The following is a 17,155-nucleotide window of genomic DNA, read 5'->3' on the forward strand; positions in this document are numbered from 1 at the left end:
TACTCAAGAGACTGAGGCAGGGGAATCGCTTGAACCCACGAAGGGGAGGCTGCAGTAAGCTGAGATTGCGCCACTGCACTCCAGCCTGGTGACAGAGCAAGACTCCGTCCCAAAAAAAAGAAAGAAAGGAAAAAAAATTACTGACTTTTCAAGCCAGTAATGGCATGTTGGGGGAAAAAAATTGACTTTGTTATAACTTTTATATCAAATAATCTTAAATAAGGTTAAGGTCAAGTTAGCAGTTTTAGAAACCTTTCCAAAAGTTCTCAGTTGAAAAACAATAACAGGCTGGGTGTAGTGGCTCACGCCTGTAATCCCAGCACTTTGGGAGGCCAAGGCAGGCAGATCACCTGAGGCCAGGAGTTCCAGACCAGCCTGGCCAACATGGAGAAACACCGTCTCTACTGAAAATCCAAAATTAGCTGGGCATGGTGGCACATGCCTGTAATCACAGCTACTCGGGAGGCTGAGGCAGGAGAATTGCTTGAACCCAGGAGGCGAAGGTTGTGGTGAGCTGAGATTGTGCCATTGCACTCCAGCCTGGGCAATAAGAGCAAGACTCCGTCTCAAAACAAACAAACAAACAAAAAAACCCCCAACAACAACAATAATAAACTTCAGCTAAGTAAGATGACTCCTCTCTGATGAGAAATCCTACAATTATATTATTTTTTAAATTTAAATTTCATTTTTTTTTAAGAGACAGGGTCTCTCTAATGTCGACCAGGTTGGTCTTGAACTCTTGGCCTCAAGCAATCCTCTCATCTCAGCCTGTGAAAATGCTAGGAATATAGGCATGAGCCACTGTGCCCAGCGTACAATTTTATACATATATATGTGTGTGTATATGTGTGTACATATATATATATATACACATATTTTTTTTGATATGGAATCTTGCTCTTTTGCCCAGGCTGGGGTGCAGTGGCATAATCTCCACTCACTGCAACCTCTGCTTCCCAGGTTCAAGTGATTCTCCTGCCACAGCCTCCCGAGTAGCTGGGATTACAGGCACCTGCCACCACACCCGGTTAATTTTTGTATTTTTAGTAGAGACGGGGGGTTTCACCATGTTGGCCAGGCTGGTCTCAAACCCTTGACCTCAGATGATCTGCCCACCTTGGCCTCCCAAAGTGCTGGGATTACAGGCATGAACCAATGCACATGGCCTAAAATTATACTCTTTTTAAAAATTTTTTTGAGATGGAGTCTCACTCTGTCACCCAGGCTGGACTGCAGTGGCATGATCTTGGCTCACTGCAACCTCTGCCTTCCAGGTTCCAGTGATTCTCCTGCCTCAGCCTCCTGAGTAGCTGGGACTACAAGCGCCCGCCACCATGCCTAGCTAATTTTTGTATTTTTAATAGAGGCGGGCTTTCAACATGTTGGCCAGGCTGGTCTCGAACTCCTGACCTCAAATGATCCACCCACCTTGGCCTCCCAAAGTGTTGGGATTATAGGTGTGAGCCACCCCGCCCAGCCTATACTCTTAATAGAGAATATATACACTCCTCCTCCAGGTATCATGTTTTTTCATTATATTGTGATGTCTAAATATAAGTGATTTTAAATTCCTGACATTTAAATATATTATTGGTAACAGATTAACACTTTGGCCAGGTGTGGTGACTAACACCTGTAATCCCCACACTTTGGGAGGCCAAGGCAAGAGTATCACTTGAGTCTAGGAGTTTGAGACTAGCTGCAGCAATATAGTGAGATCCTGTCTTTACAAAAAAGAAAAAAATGATCTGGGTGTAGTGGCGCACACCTGTAGTCCCAGCTACTTAGGAGGCTGAGAGGGGAGATGATTGCTTGAGCCTGGGAGGTTGAGGCTGCAGTGAGTTGTGGCTGCAACACTGTACTCCAGCCTGGGCAACAGAGGGAGACTCTGTCTCAACAAACAAACAAAGAAAAAACCCCACAGCTATCTAGGGAAAAAGTAAAGCAACCAGCATATACAAGTGACATATTGTTATATTTTCACCATAGGTTTGCTTTAAGAAATAGTGCTCCCTTCAGAATGGAAGAATTTATCTGCTTCTTATTTGATGGGGATCAGAGCTAAGACGGCTGACTAAATAAACATGGGGGACTGGAATCTCCTTGGAGATACTCTGGAGGAAGTTCACATCCACTCCACCATGATTGGAAAGATCTGGCTCACCATCCTATTCATATTTCGAATGCTTGTTCTGGGTGTAGCAGCTGAAGACGTCTGGAATGATGAGCAGTCCGGCTTCGTCTGCAATACAGAACAACCAGGCTGCAGAAATGTATGCTACGACCAGGCCTTTCCTATCTCCCTCATTAGATATTGGGTTCTGCAGGTGATATTTGTGTCTTCACCATCCCTGGTCTACATGGGCCATGCATTGTACCGACTGAGAGTTCTAGAGGAAGAGAGGCAAAGGATGAAAGCTCAGTTAAGAGTAGAACTGGAGGGGGTAGAGTTTGAAATGCCTAGGGATCGGAGGAGATTGGAGCAAGAGCTTTGTCAGCTGGAGAAAAGGAAACTAAATAAAGCTCCGCTCAGAGGAACCTTGCTTTGCACTTATGTGATACACATTTTCACTCGCTCTGTGGTTGAAGTTGGATTCATGATTGGACAGTACCTTTTATATGGATTTCACTTAGAGCCTCTATTTAAGTGCCATGGCCACCCGTGTCCAAATATAATCGACTGTTTTGTCTCAAGACCAACAGAAAAGACAATATTCCTATTATTTATGCAATCTATAGCCACTATTTCACTTTTCTTAAACATTCTAGAAATTTTCCACCTAGGTTTTAAAAAGATTAAAAGAGGGATGTGGGGAAAATACAAGTTGAAGAAGGAACATAATGAATTCCATGCAAACAAGGCAAAACAAAACGTAGCCAAATATCAGAGCACATCTGCAAATTCACTGAAGCGACTCCCTTCTGCCCCTGATTATAATCTGTTAGTGGAAAAGCAAACATACACTGCAGTGTACCCTAGTTTAAATTCATCTTCTGTATTCCAGCCAAATCCTGACAATCACAGTGTAAATGATGAGAAATGCATTTTGAATGAACAGGAAACTGTACTTTCTAATGAGATTTCCACACTTAGTACTAGCTGTACTCATTTTCAACACATCAGTTCAAATAATAAAGACACTCATAAAATATTTGGAAAAGAAGTTAATGGTAACCAGTTAAGGGAAAAAAGAGAAACTGAAGGCAAAGACAGCAAAAGGAACTACTACTCTAGGGGTCACCGTTCTATTCCAGGTGTTGCTGTAGATGGAGAGAACAACAGGAGGCAGTCACCCCAAACAGCTTTCTCCTTGCCAGCTAACTGCGATTGGAAACCGCGGTGGCTTACAGCTACATGGAGTTCCTCTACAGAACATGGAAACCGGGGGTCACCTCCTAAAGGTAACCTCAAGGGCCAGTTCAGAAAGGGCATAGTCAGAACCCTTCCTCCTTCACAAGGAGAGTCTCAATCACTTGACATTCCAAACACAGCTGATTCTTTGGGAGGGCTGTCCTTTGACCTAGGGTTGGTCAGAACCTGTAATAATCCTGTTTGTCCTCCAAATCACGTAGTGTCCCTAACGAACAATCTCATTGGTAGGCGGGTTCCCACAGATCTTCAGATCTAAACAGCGGTTGGCTTTTAGACATTATATATATTATCAGAGAAGTAGCCTAGTGGTGGTGGGGCACGGACAAAACAGATATGGGCAGCTCTAAAGACCAGCTGTTAAGAGAGACAACTGCAAACTCATTTCAGCAAGGGAAAAACAGCTCTAATTCTAGATTGTGAAAGAATACTTCTAAATCCAAAGACATAAGGTTGTCAAATCAGGATTTTTTTAAAAAAATGATATTCTTTCGAATGTGTGTAACTGATTTTGGGAAAATCACATGTTCAGAACTGGGGCTAAATGGTTTGATCAGGTTTTCTCTTCGAAGAGACCACAGTCTTAGGACACGGTTCTTCATCTATATAATTCCACCTTGGACACTGGGTTGATTTTGTTTGCCCCTGGAACACAATCACGTGGTTTCCTTCTAGACTGCATCCTGATGCGTCTTGAGTATAATCACATGTTGCTACCTAGTAAATAAAATCTTAAAAAGATCCATGGCTTTCCTTCACCAGTTCGTAGCATCGTGATTCACTGCCCGGATTGGACTCGGCTCTACTCACTGGACGTCTAACCTCTCCACTTAATTAACAGTACGCACCCTACAGGGGTGGTGTGAGGATTAAAATTTAAAATACCCGTGTTTTCTACATTGCCTGGCGCACAGCGCTCAAAAGCTATTGCAAGCTCGTTACTGCTCATCCTCCAGAAGCCCACATCAAGTCAGCCACGACTCAAGGAGACTCCAAAGATAAAAGCTGGAACCAAAATACATGATTCTAAACACCCTCCTCAGCTACTGCAAAGTCGTGAGCACTTTCTCAGGACGAGAGCCAAGAAGTCCAGCACCTATGGGTCACCACAGTTTCCGAGGTCCCAGATGAGAAAGATGAGTTCGCTACTACCGTGCGGCGATCCTTCCTCTCGCAATAGTCCCAGTGCTCCCGGGCCCTGCCTCCGGACGCCAGCCCAGTTACCAAAATCTCACCCCTTGCAAAGAAAACGAATCGTTACGGGGACCGGAAGAGGAAGAGGTGCGGCTCCAACAGCCAGAGGGGCGGGCATACGCAGCCTCCCTCGGCTCAGCCTGCAACGGGGGATGCAGAGCGTCCTGGTCGCCATGAAAACAGGCCACACCCCGGCGATCCCTGCCCGTGGTTCGCAAGTGCGCAGGCGCGCGCCCCCTTCCGCGCATGAGCAGTTCTGCTCCCAACCCGCCAGTCGCGGTCTCCGGCGCCAGCTACGCCGCTGCCGCTGTCACTATGGCCCATTACAAAGTGAGGGGGGCGCGGCGTGGCTGGGGGCATGCGGGCGGTAGCAAGCCGTTGGTCGGCTCTGGGTGGGAGTGGGGTCGCGCGCGCAGGTTTGGGCGGGAGGGCCCCGAGGTAGCGAGGCGGAGGCGGGGTTGCCAGACTCCCAGCGCCTTCTTCCTGCTCGGCTCTTGGGCTCTGGCCACTGACCCCCGGTGTCTCTTCAGGCCGCCGACTCGAAGCGTGAGCAGTTCCGGAGGTACTTGGAGAAGTCGGGGGTGCTGGACACGCTGACCAAGGGTGAGCCTGAGCTAGAAGAGGGTACCTCGTGCCCTCGTCGTGCTCCCCGGCGCTGCCCCTTTCCCCAGCGGGCCGTAGCGTGGGGAAGGAGGGGAAACAGATGGGGCCCGTCCGGGGTCCAGCGAGGTGGACCTCGGGGTTCGGCAGGGACCTGGCTGCTGGAGGCCGCCCGGGTGAGGTAGCCTAGCTACGCTCCCCTTCTCCGCACTGGGAGTGAAACTCTTGCAGCTGTTGCAAAGTCTCTTCAACTTCCGTTGCTTTGCCTCGAGCAGCCGCAGTGGACATGTTTGCCAAAGACCTTCAGATCCCAATTCCTCCCACCTTACTTACGGTTTTTGTGGAGTCCTCAGAATCTTGTTAAGAAACAGTTTCCCTCCAACAAAGAGCAACTGGAAAAATGACCGAATTTCAAAGTGGGCTATGAAGTAGTTGAGTGAGCCTAATCCCCGAAGTAGGAGATGCATAGCCAATTTGGCTGTGGCTTTTCAGCCCCCATTCGTTAGTCTGTGTCAATTCTTATTTTGTGTATATTTCATAGTTAAAGCAGAATTACAGTTTAAAGAGCTCGAGGGCATATCAAGATGGTTACATTGTTTTCACTTTTTAAAATGAAAACTTACTGTTAACGCTGTATCTCTTCATTCGTGGCTTCAAGATCTAAGTAAGTAGATGAGTAAAGTGTCGGAAACAGGAGGATTCCAAGGGGTAGGGTGCAGTTTACTTCATTAGCAGTAATTTAAATGCCTGCTATGTCACTTAACTCACTGGGATTTTCAAGGGTGTAGAATGGAATTGTTGGCAGGGATCAGGACTTGGGTCATATGAAACTAGGAAGTTTGGGAAGTGTGGGAAATAAGTAGGTAACTGCTCTTTGGACAGAAGCAAAGTTTAGAGGAAAATTCTAGGAGCGTAACTCCTGGGTCTTAGCAGAAAGCAGGCTAGTAGTTTTGAATTGTTACCTATTTGGGGTTCAGATAATAGTTTACCTCTTTGCAAATAAACTTCAGCAAGTGTTAAGGGACTACTCTGAAAGTACTGTGCTATGTTGTCTCTGGAAGTATCACGGATGCTTTGAATGTCATTCCCTCTAAAAACTCCATAAGTTCATTTCTTTCATTTAATCATTTTACTCAGGCATCTGTTCTGCACACTGGAGATAAGCAGAGGAGGATAAAAGTCTGGGTTCTCATAAGCTTATGTCCTAGTTGAGGGAGACAAATACATAAATACGTAGTGTCAGCTAGAGGTGTTACAGATAAAAATACAGCGAAGTTAGGGATAAAGAGTAACAGGTGAGGCCAGGCACGTGGCTCATGACTGTAGTCTCAGCACTTTGGGAGGCTGAGGTGGGTGGACTGCTAGAGCCCAGGAGTTCAAGACCAGTCCGGGCAACATGGCAAAACTCCCGTCTCTTAAAAGAAAAAATTGCTGGGCATGGTGTGTGCCTGTAATTTAGCTACTCTGGAGGCTGAGGTGAGAGAATCACTTGAACCCAAGAGGTCAAGGCTGCAGTGAGTTGTGATTGTGCCCCGGGCAACAGTGACACTCTGTCTCCAAAAAAAATGACAGGAGGGATGTGTGTGTCATTTTATATAGGGTGGCGGGGGGGGGGGAAGGCCTTTCTTAAGTACTTTTGAGCAGAAACCTGAAAGAAACAATATCTGTCAAGAGTTTCAGGAAGTATAAGGAGGCCAGAGTGGTTGGATGGAGCAAGTGAAAGATTGAATGGTAAAAGACAGAAAAATGACAGTTGTAGGAGGTAACTGACTACACAGAAGATGTTGCCCAGGCTGGAGTGCAGCGGCATGATCTCAGCTCACTGCAACCTCCACCTCCGGGTTCAAGCGATTGTCCTGCCTCAGCCTCCCAAGTAGCTGGGACTACAGGCATGTGCCACCATGCTCAGCTAATTTTTTGTATTTTGAGTAGAGACGAGGTTTCACCAGGTGGGCCAGGCTGGTCTTGAACTCCTTACCTCAGGGATCTGCTCGCCTCAGCCCCTCAAAGTGCTGGGATTACAAGTGTGAGCCACCGCGCCTGGCCTCCACTAGAATTTAACCTTTCAATCTCCTTAGATTTTCAGTCTCCTAAATAACATCAGCCAACACAGTATTGATGTGATTTATTAAAAATTTGATTTTCAGCTTCAAACACAGGTGCTTTACACAATTCTATTTGTTTTTACTTTTTATTTTTTTTGAGACAGAATCTTACTCTGTCACCCAGGAATGCCTGGCCTCAAGTGATCCTCCTGTCTTAGCTTCCCCAAGTGTTGATGTTATAGGCATGACCCCCTGTGCCCAGCCTCACAAATTTAATTTACATATATATATTTTTTCGAGACAAGGTCTCTGTCGCCCAGACTGGAGTGCAGTGGTGCAGTCATGTCTCACTGCAGTCTTAATCTCCCAGATTCAAGCAATTCTTCCACCTCAGACACCCAAGTAGCTGGGACTACAGGCATGCACCACCATGCCCAGCTAATTTTTAATTTTTTTTTTTTTTTGAGACGAAGTCTCGCTTTGTCACCCAGGCTGGAGTGCAGTGGTTCTGTCTCGGCTCACTGCAAGCTCCGCCTCCTGGGTTCATGCCATTCTCCTGCCTTAACCTCCCAAGTAGCTGGGACTACAGGTGCCCGCCACCACGCCCAGCTAATTTTTTGTATATTTAGTAGAGACAGGGTTTCACTGTGTTAGCCAGGATGGTCTTGATCTCTTGCCTTCATGATCCGCCTGCCTAGGCCTCCCAAAGTGCTGGGATTACAGGCGTGAGTCACCATGCCCGACCAATTTTTTTTTTTTTTTTTTGGTAGAGTCGGGGTGTTGCCCAGGTTGATCTCAAAAACTCCTAGGCTCAAGCAATCCTCCTGCCTTGGCCTCTCAAAGTGCTGGAATTTCAGGCATGAGCCACTGTGGCCTAAATTTTTTACAGCTTATTTCCAAGATGATTTGAAATAGTTTATAACATTAAAACACTATGAAAGGATGGCTAAAGATAAAGATGATAAGTTATTTGGAAGCTGAAGCATTTTAGCTATTTTGAGCACTATTATCAACCTCTAAAAATCCTAGCTGCGAAGGCAAAAAGGGGCGCACGATTGGGTATAGAATTCTTGTCTGATTAAAAGGAAGTGCATTTCATGTATAGAAAAACACAGGAAACTTAGTATTTACAGTATCTTCTGCAATGATCAACCTTGTAAGTACCACTGACAGAAATTAGAAGCCAAAAGAAATGGGATGGGGGAATAAGAGGAGAGAGAAGACTATTAATATTCGTGTCTTATAAAATTAGGATTTGGCTGGGTGCAGTGGCTCATGCCTGTAATTCCAGAACTTTGGGAGGCTGAGGAGGGCAGATCACCTGAGGTTGGGAGTTTGAGACTAGCCTGACCAACATGGAGAAACCATGTTTCTCCATTTTAGAAACTACTAAAAATACAAAATTAGCCGGGCATGGTGGTGCATGCCTGTAATCCCAGCTACTAGAGAGGCTGAGGCAGGAGAATCGCTTGAACCTGCGAGGCGGAGGTTGTGGTGAGCGGTGATTTCATGCCTTTGCACTCCAGCCAGGGCAACAAGAGCAAAACTCCGTCTCAAAAACAAAAACAACGAATTTCTCAAAAAAATAGTGCTGTTAAGTGTATTTAGATGAAGAGTAACTATCAGAACTCAATGTAAATTGTTAAATATAGTTGCCCATTTGATTTTTTCATACTGTATATTATTTTGGTAAGTTATTAAAACTCTAAAAGAACAAAAGAAGTATGTAAGTTGGTTTACAACAGGACTTAACTTGGGGTCTAGATATCTATCACTGTTTTTTTTTCTTTTAGACAGAGTCTTGCTCTGTCGCCCAGGCTGGAGTGCGGTGGCATGATCTCAGCTCACCGTAAGCTCCACCTCCCAGGTTCACGCCATTTTCCTGCCTCAGCCTCCCGAGTAGCTGGGACTACAGCCGCCGGCCACCACACTCGGCTAATTTTTTGTATTTTTAGTAGAGATGGGGTTTCACTGTGTTAGCCAGGATGGTCTTGATCTCCTGACCTGGTGATTTGCCCGCCTCGGCCTCCCAAAGTGATGGGATTACAGGTGTGAGCCACTGTGCCCAGCCACATTTTTTTGTGTGTGGTTACTTTTTTTGCTTTTATTAAATTTTTCAAAGGGTTCCATGCACAAAAAGGCCAACCACTAATTTAGAGTTTTTTTGTCGAAGTAGTAAATTCTAGGAAGAATTTGTTCCATAGATGAAGAGCAAGGCAGTGCTCATATGAGTGATTAGATATGAAACTACTCAAGTATATCTTATTTTAATGTTGATTTGAGCATGTTGACTACAGGTAAAGTTTTTGGTTGGTGGTTATTTAGCAAAACAAACTTCACTTTTAAGATCATGTTTGAATTCAGAGCGTCTTCCAGTAATTACCATAGTCCTGTTGATTCTTTCCTAAATTCTCGAATTTCTTTCTTCTCACTGTTCTATCACTCCCATCACTCTGCTACAGGTTGCTGTCTTTTTAAACTGGATTACCACATCAGCCTTTTAACTGTTCTTCCTGTCTTTATCCTCATCCCACTCCAGCTGGTTCACATAGCAGTTAAGAGTAGATCTTGCCACTCCCTTCCTTAAAACTGTTTAATTATATGCCATCCAGATTTGCATGACCCTCCGTAATGTGGTCATGACCACCTTTCCAGCTTCCTCTCCTGCCAAATTACATCTCCAGCCATACTTGAATTTTCAGTTCCTCAATACATTGTTTTCTTGCTCCTGGGCCTTCCCATTTTATCTGAAACACTCATCCCCTAGGTATCAGGTCTTTGCCTTCCTTTAGGAATCCTTCCCTGATGTCCTAGGCTTGCTTAGGTTTTCTTCCAGTGTGCTACCGTAACCCATTATCCAGTATTACTGCTTGACACCCTCTGTCTAGTTCCTTGCATATCTTTTACACTTGACTGTAAATTTGTTGAGAACAGGGACCTTGTCTGTCTTGTTCAGCATTGTATAGTCTTTGCAACGTGCTCAGCATATAGTTGGCACCTAATATTTACTTGGTAATGGAATATAATTTCAGCCATTCAAATTTAATACGTCAATTGTTGCTTTTTCTGCTTTTTGATTTGCAGTGCTGGTAGCCTTATATGAAGAACCAGAGAAACCTAACAGTGCTTTGGAGTATCCTTTCATCTTTCAAGTCAGAAAAAGGCTTTATTTTGAAACTCTTATTTTTTTAGATAGGTAATAACCTTTAAAATACTTCTGAATATTGAGAAAGTTACTTTTTTTTTTTGAGACGGAGTCTTGCACTGTTGCCTGGTGGGGAGTGCAGTGGTGTGATCTTGGCTCACTGCAACCTCCGCCTCCCGGCTTCAAGTGATTCTCTTGCCTCAGCCTCCCAAGTAGCTGGGATTACAGGTGTCTGCCACCAAGCCCAGCTAATTTTTTGTATTTTTAGTAGAGACAGCGTTTCACTATGTTGGTCAGGCTAGTCTCAAACTCCTGACCTCATGATCTGCCCAACTCGGCCTCCCAAAGTGCTGGGATCACAGGTGTGAGCCACCATGCCCGGCGGAGAAAGTTACTTTCACTTGAGTTTTTGGATGGTGATCTCTGGGTAGATATTGGTGGTAAAGTGGGTGACTCTGGTCAGGGATATTGATACTACTCTGTGCTATTTCATTAGTTTCATTCATGTCTAATAAGTAAGTTCTTAACATTGATAATAGTTTTTTAAAGCATCACTTAGGAGCTGCTACCCCAGAGAATCCAGAAATAGAGCTGCTTCGCCTAGAACTGGCCGAAATGAAAGAGAAATATGAAGCCATTGTAGAAGAAAATAAAAAACTGAAAGCAAAGGTAAATTTTAAAAAATAGTTCATGTTAAAATAATTTTACCTGTAATAATTATATGATGAAAACCTCACTAAAATGGACAGGAGGGGAGGAAGGTGGGTGAATATCAATTTGAATTCATTGCAAAAGCCAAAGTTATGCTCTGTCTAGAAGACCACAAGACAGGCCGGGCGTGGTGGCTCATGCCTGTAATTCCAGCACTTTGGGAGGCCAAGGTGGGCAGATCACGAGGTCAAGAGTTCGAGACCAGCCTAGCTAACATGGTGAAACCCTGTCTCTACTAAGAATACAAAAATTAGCCAGGCATGGTGGCATGTGCCTGTAATCCCAGCTACTCTGGAGGCTGAGGCAGGAGAATCGCTTGAACCCGGGAGGTGTAAGTTCCAGTGAGCCGAGATTGTGCCACTGCATTCCAGCCTGGGTGACAGAATAAGACTTCATCTCACGGGGGGTGGGGGGGAAGAAAAGAAAACAAGAAAACCACAAGACATACTGGAAATAGGACAAGCAAAGAAGCAAAGTGTGGTCAAGAAGAGGTCTGGCAGGGTGCGGTGGCTCACGCCCATAATCCCAGCACTTTGGGAGGCCGAGGTGGGCAGATCACCTGAGGTCAGGTGTTCGAGATCAGCCTGGCCAACACGGAGACACCCCGTCTCTACTGAAAATACAAAATTAGCTGGACTTGGTGGTGCATGCCTATAATCCCAGCTACCTGGGAGGCTGAGGCAGGAGAATTGCTTGAACTCGGGAGGTGGAAGTTGCAGTGAGCCAAGACCGTGCCACTGCACTCCAGCCTAGGCAACAAGAATGAAACGCCATCTCAAAAAAAAAAAAAAAAAAAAAGGTTCTTAGGAACCTGCATCAACAAGAGGATGAGAATATTGTTAATGCTCTTTATAAGTAAATGGTCAGTTCTGAAGTTCTTAAGCAGTTGATTTTAAGTAGGCCAATATGGGGCCACTGCTTTGTAAATGGTACCTCTTAGAATTTGTTTTTTTTTTTTTTTTTTTGAGATGGAGTCTTGCTCTGTAGCCCGGCTGGAGTGCAGTGGCCGGATCTCAGCTCACTGCAAGCTCCGCCTCCCGGTTTATGCCATTCTCCTGCCTCAGCCTCCCGAGTAGCTGGGACTACAGGCGTCCGCCACCTCGCCCGGCTAGTTTTTTTGTATTTTTTTAGTAGCGACGGGGTTTCACCGTGTTAGCCAGGATGGTCTCGATCTCCTGACCTCGTGATCCACCCGTCTCGGCCTCCCAAAGTGCTGGGATTACAGGCTTGAGCCACCGCGCCCGGCCACCTCTTAGAATTTGTACAGTTCATAGTCTGCAAGGCCATATGTGGTGGCCCTCTGTAAATTTGTTAGGAGTTAATTTTATCTAGTGCTAAAGTTTATTCTTTCTTTTTTTGAGACAGGGTCTCTGTTACCCAGGCTGGTGTGCAGTGGTACAGTCATGTCTCACTGCAGCCTTGACTTCCCAGGCTCAAGCAATCCCCCGACCTCTGCCTCCTGAGTAGCTGGGACTGCAGGCATTTGCCACCATGCTCGGCTAATTTTTAAATGTTTTTAGAAATGGGGTCCCACTATGTTGCCCAGGTTGGTCTCAAACTCATGGGCTCAAACATTCCTCCTGGCTTGGCCTCCCAAAGTGTTGGGATTATAGGCATGAGCCACCACACCCAGCCAGTTTTTTCTTTTTTCAAAGTCCTGTGAGAATTTTCATGAACTTCAAATTAATCAACTCTTAAGTCTTTGAGGTCTTAACACGTTCTTAATCACATAATGTATTTTACCTTACTCTGATTATTTCTCATAATTTATCTTCTCAACAACTTTGTGAGATAAGTGAAACAAGTACACAAGCCACTTTATAGGTGAGGAAACGAAAGCACAGTGAAGTCTAATAAGCTTCTCAACTCCAACAGGTAGTTTGCAGAACCCTAATGTTAGCCTAGTGTTCTTGCAAGGAACCACACTTAGCATAAAATAAAATGCATTTACTTTAAATTATCCAAGGTTCCACAATGTGTAATGCTAGTTAACTCTTTGGAAGCTTTTAACTCAAAGACATTAGTAGTTTATTGGCTAAGTTAAGACATGTCACGTAACTCTTTATCTACTTTTCAGTGGGTATTTTCAGTAAACTTGGTGGAGAGGAAGAAAGTTCCTTATAAGCAAATGAATCTTTGGGAAGATATAGTTTATTGCATATCAAGTATTTGAACAGTACAGTCATGATCTGGAATGAAATTTTAGTTTCAAAGCAATTTTGAAGGTTTATATGAAAAGGGCTTTCATTAGATTCGATTGTATTAAATCTTAAATCACTGAAGAGTTTAAAATGGATAGTTATAGAAACTGATATAAATACAATTTACTTGATAACTAGTTGAATATAATAGTTACCTTGTTTTTCTACTTTTTACCCAATTTAGAATGAAATTCACCTAAATTCCTCTTGTCTTTGCCCCATAGCTTGCTCAGTATGAACCACCTCAGGAGGAGAAGCGTGCTGAATAGGATTCTTCTCAGTTGAAAAGACAATGAAAAATGGTTTTGTATGACTTGAATAGTTTGTATAGTATATAATCTTTTCTGAACAGATGCTATAGAACTCTTTTAATATGTTTAATTCACCTATCACACTCTGTTAAAAACACATAGAATCATCAATAAAAACTCAATATAACTTTCTTTGGGTCTTAAAGCAGGAGAATCCAAAGTAAATCCTGAAAAAAACCTAAACACAGCCATCTAACTCATTACCTTAAAAGACATTCTGTTTATTAGTCTGATTAGGAATGATGGCACTGGTTGTATTTTAGCCAAGACAGTTTAGCATGGAGCTATTCCTTGGTATAGTGCAGGATATGAACACAGGTACAGTCATTCTTTGAAGGTGACACTCTTATGTATATTCCCTATAGGCAGCTGGAGAGATCTGTGTGACACAAGATGCTTTTGTACAGGTTCCCAGAGTCTTCTGCTCTTGTTTGTGTAACATGGAACAAATAACTTCTTTGCCACCACTTTGCCTTAGATAACTGTGTGTGTGTGCCAGTTTGAACTCTGACACCACATTTTCCTTCTATGCAATCATGCCTTGTCTGATAATCTTGCATTGCTTTGCTCTGAGCTTTAGTGGGTCCTAGTTGCACACTGGCCTTTCTGTGCTGTTTTTCAATTTGCCTAATAATAGCAGTTACCCTGATTGTAATTTATGTAACTTTAAACAGGATCACACTGTACCCCCTGCCTGCCTTATCTGCTTACTGAGCACAGGACAGAGGCAATACACAACTCTGGGTTCACACACAAGCTGAGATGAGAAGAGGAATGAGCCATATATTGTGGAAAATCATAGTTTGTAGGTATAATTATATAGTGCTTTTCTCCCTCAAAGTATTTTTCTAGCCTTGAATTCATTTTATCTTCATTATATAATCCCTGTGAAGTAGGTGGGACAAGTATGAGGGGAAGAGGGGTACTGAATTTTTAGGCCAAAGACTGATATTAATACAAATCACTCACTAACTGTAGAGCCTTGGGCATATCAGTGAACTGCTCTAAGATTTACTGTCTTCATCTGTTTAATGAGTAGAATATCCGTGATGCCTACCTCACAGGGTTGTTGTGAGGGTCAAATGAGAATGTATGTGAAAGATTTGTAAATGGTAAAGCACTATATTCTTGTTTGTTAGTCCTTTTTCCTTTCTTTGGTTAGACCTACAGTCAGATGTTTTGTTTTATTGATCACTTATTTTCCTTACCTGATTTATATAGACCGTATTTACTATTCCTATATTCTCTGTTAGAGAACCTTTCTTTGTTTTTGGTCAAAAACATAGAAAACAAAATGATCCATGAAAACTGTTTAACTGGCCGGGCGCGGTGGCTCAGCCTGTATCCCAGCCTTTGGGAGGCCGAACGGGCGGATCACGAGGTCAGAGAAGACCATTGGCTAATACGCTGAAACCCGTCTCTAACTAAAATACAAAAACTAGCCGTGCGAGGTGGCTGGCGCCTGTGTCCAGCTACTCGGAGGCTGAGGCAAGAATGGCGTAAACCCAGGAGGCAGAGCTTGCAGTGAGCTGAGATCTGGCCACTGCACTCCAGTCCGGGCGCAAGCGAGACTCCGTCTCAAAAAAAAAAAAAAAAAAAAAAAAAAAAAAAAAAAAAAAAAAAAAAAAAAAAAAAAAAAAAAAAAGAAAACTGAACTAGCAAAAGCCTTGGCACTTGTTGGAGACTATGGCCAAGCCAATTATAAGGGCATTTAAATCAGCCCTGTTAGTAGGAATGTGGCTATAGCTGGTGCCTCTTCAAGTCACAAGTTTGTTTTTGGAGTGGGTCCAGAAGATCATTCGCTTGAATAGATTTCTCTTTTACCAATTTGAGTACCTCCTACATGGGCAGCAGTGGACTAAGTGCTGGGTGTGATAAAGAGGAATGACTTAATTAGGAGACTATATAATCAAATACAGTGTGGGTTAGGACCTGTGACAGACCATTATAATAAAGCATGGCCCCATGAGGGTTTTGGAAGAGAGGGAGACTTGGCTTCTTTAGTTGGTGTGACAGTTTTTTGGTAGATACAGGTTGAAATTTTTTTGTGGCAGCCAATCCTCATGTGCTTTTTACTCATTGGATTAGTATTAATATTTATGTCAGTAAGCCAGGTGACTGTGACTGTCTTTGGTACTATCCTTTTTGAACAGAAAGGCAACATGTGGGTTCGATAATCACACTTTTAGGTGAAACTGACTTGCTTAAACTGCTGTAACAGTCGGTACTATTTAAGAATTCAGGATCAGCCTAGCCTCTAGAGGTCCTCTTCAACATTTCTGTCAAGGATTTGGATGAAGACAATATACAACAAGATGCTCGATGGAAGAGAGAATGGATCCTACCAGTTAAGCTCCTGTTATGCTTCTGTTGCTTTGTCTATAAAATATCAACTTCACATCTTGCCTACTTCACAAGGTGGTTGTAGAATCAAATTAAATATAATGGATGTAAAAGTGCCTTGCAAACTGTAAAGGATTCCATACAGACCAGATGGTAGTGCCAAATCTGTGACACAAATTGGAAAGTCTGGTTGGAAGACTATATTGAAACAAGCTTTAAAATGATTTTAACCACGTGGAATACCCAAACTGCTGGGCCTAAACCAAAAAGCTGAAGTATCAAGTCTTAACGTTTAGGTTCAGAAATGCAGCTACACACATTTAGGCACTAGGATTGCTGACAAAAGTGTTAGTTCCAGTGATTATCAACGTGAACCACCCTAGGGATCCTTAAAAAAAAAATTCCATTCTGGAAAGTACAAATAGAAATATTGTCTAGGTGTTACAGGGTCATTCTGAAAGTTGTACTGTTTAGTATTGCTTTGTAGGAGTCAGATGTTTGATGAATATTGACAAGATTGACTGCAGGACAAGAGACAGGGACCATCCTGGCCAACATGGTGAAACCCTGTCTCTACTAAAAATACAATAATTAGCTGGGCCTGGTGGTGGGCGCCTGTAGTCCCAGCTACTCAGGAGGCTGAGGCAGGAGAATCGCTTGAACCCAGGAGGCAGAGGTTGCAGTGAGCTGAGATCGTGCCACTGCACTCCAGCCTAGCGACAGACAGAGCGAGACTGAGACTCCGTCTCAAAAAAGAAAAAAAAAAAAAGTTCCTCAGTTACACTAGCAACATTTCAAGTGCGCATTCCTCATAGGACTAGCAGCTACATGTTTGCAGAAAAATAACATGTCTATCATGTATATCAGTTGTATTGAACAGCACCATAGAATGGTTGAAACAGGATGTTCAGCAAGGAGCAGAGAAGACTTAGTGGGTAATGAATACTGCAATCTGGTATTTGAAGTGCTGTCATGAAAAAGATGAAGACTATTCTTATTTTATTCTATTAGGCTTCAGGGAGTGTGATTTGACTTTAAGACTTTTTGAGATGGAGCCTCGCTCTGTCGCCCAGGCTGGAGTGCAGTGGCGCGATCTCGGCTCACTGCAAGCTCCGCCTCCTGGTTTCACGCGATTCTCCTGCCTGAGCCTCCCGAGTAGCTTGGACTACAGGCGCCCGCCACCACGCCCGGCTAATTTTTTTTCGTATTTTTAGTAGAGACGGGGTTTCACC

At 43.8% G+C, this 17,155-nt stretch overlaps 2 protein-coding genes across 2 annotated transcripts; both read left to right on the forward strand.

Annotated features, from left to right (window-relative positions):
- The first annotated feature begins 1,844 nt into the window (after window positions 1–1,844).
- Window positions 1,845–4,116, forward strand: GJA9 (gap junction protein alpha 9). The gene has a single exon (XM_033227029.1). It carries the CDS (start codon window positions 2,088–2,090, stop codon window positions 3,630–3,632), a length of 1,545 nt encoding a protein of 514 aa, XP_033082920.1. The 5' UTR covers window positions 1,845–2,087; the 3' UTR covers window positions 3,633–4,116.
- A 681-nt stretch (window positions 4,117–4,797) lies between these two features.
- Window positions 4,798–14,716, forward strand: MYCBP (MYC binding protein). The gene is made up of 5 exons (XM_033227038.1): window positions 4,798–4,897; window positions 5,098–5,170; window positions 10,297–10,345; window positions 10,897–11,026; window positions 13,494–14,716. The coding sequence occupies exons 1-5, from the start codon at window positions 4,814–4,816 to the stop codon at window positions 13,536–13,538; spliced, it is 381 nt and encodes a 126-aa protein (XP_033082929.1). The 5' UTR covers window positions 4,798–4,813; the 3' UTR covers window positions 13,539–14,716.
- Window positions 14,717–17,155: the final 2,439 nt, after the last annotated feature.

This window comes from Trachypithecus francoisi, unplaced genomic scaffold (assembly GCF_009764315.1).
Source record: "Trachypithecus francoisi isolate TF-2019V2 unplaced genomic scaffold, Tfra_2.0 Lachesis_group12, whole genome shotgun sequence".
NCBI lineage: Eukaryota > Metazoa > Chordata > Mammalia > Primates > Cercopithecidae > Trachypithecus > Trachypithecus francoisi.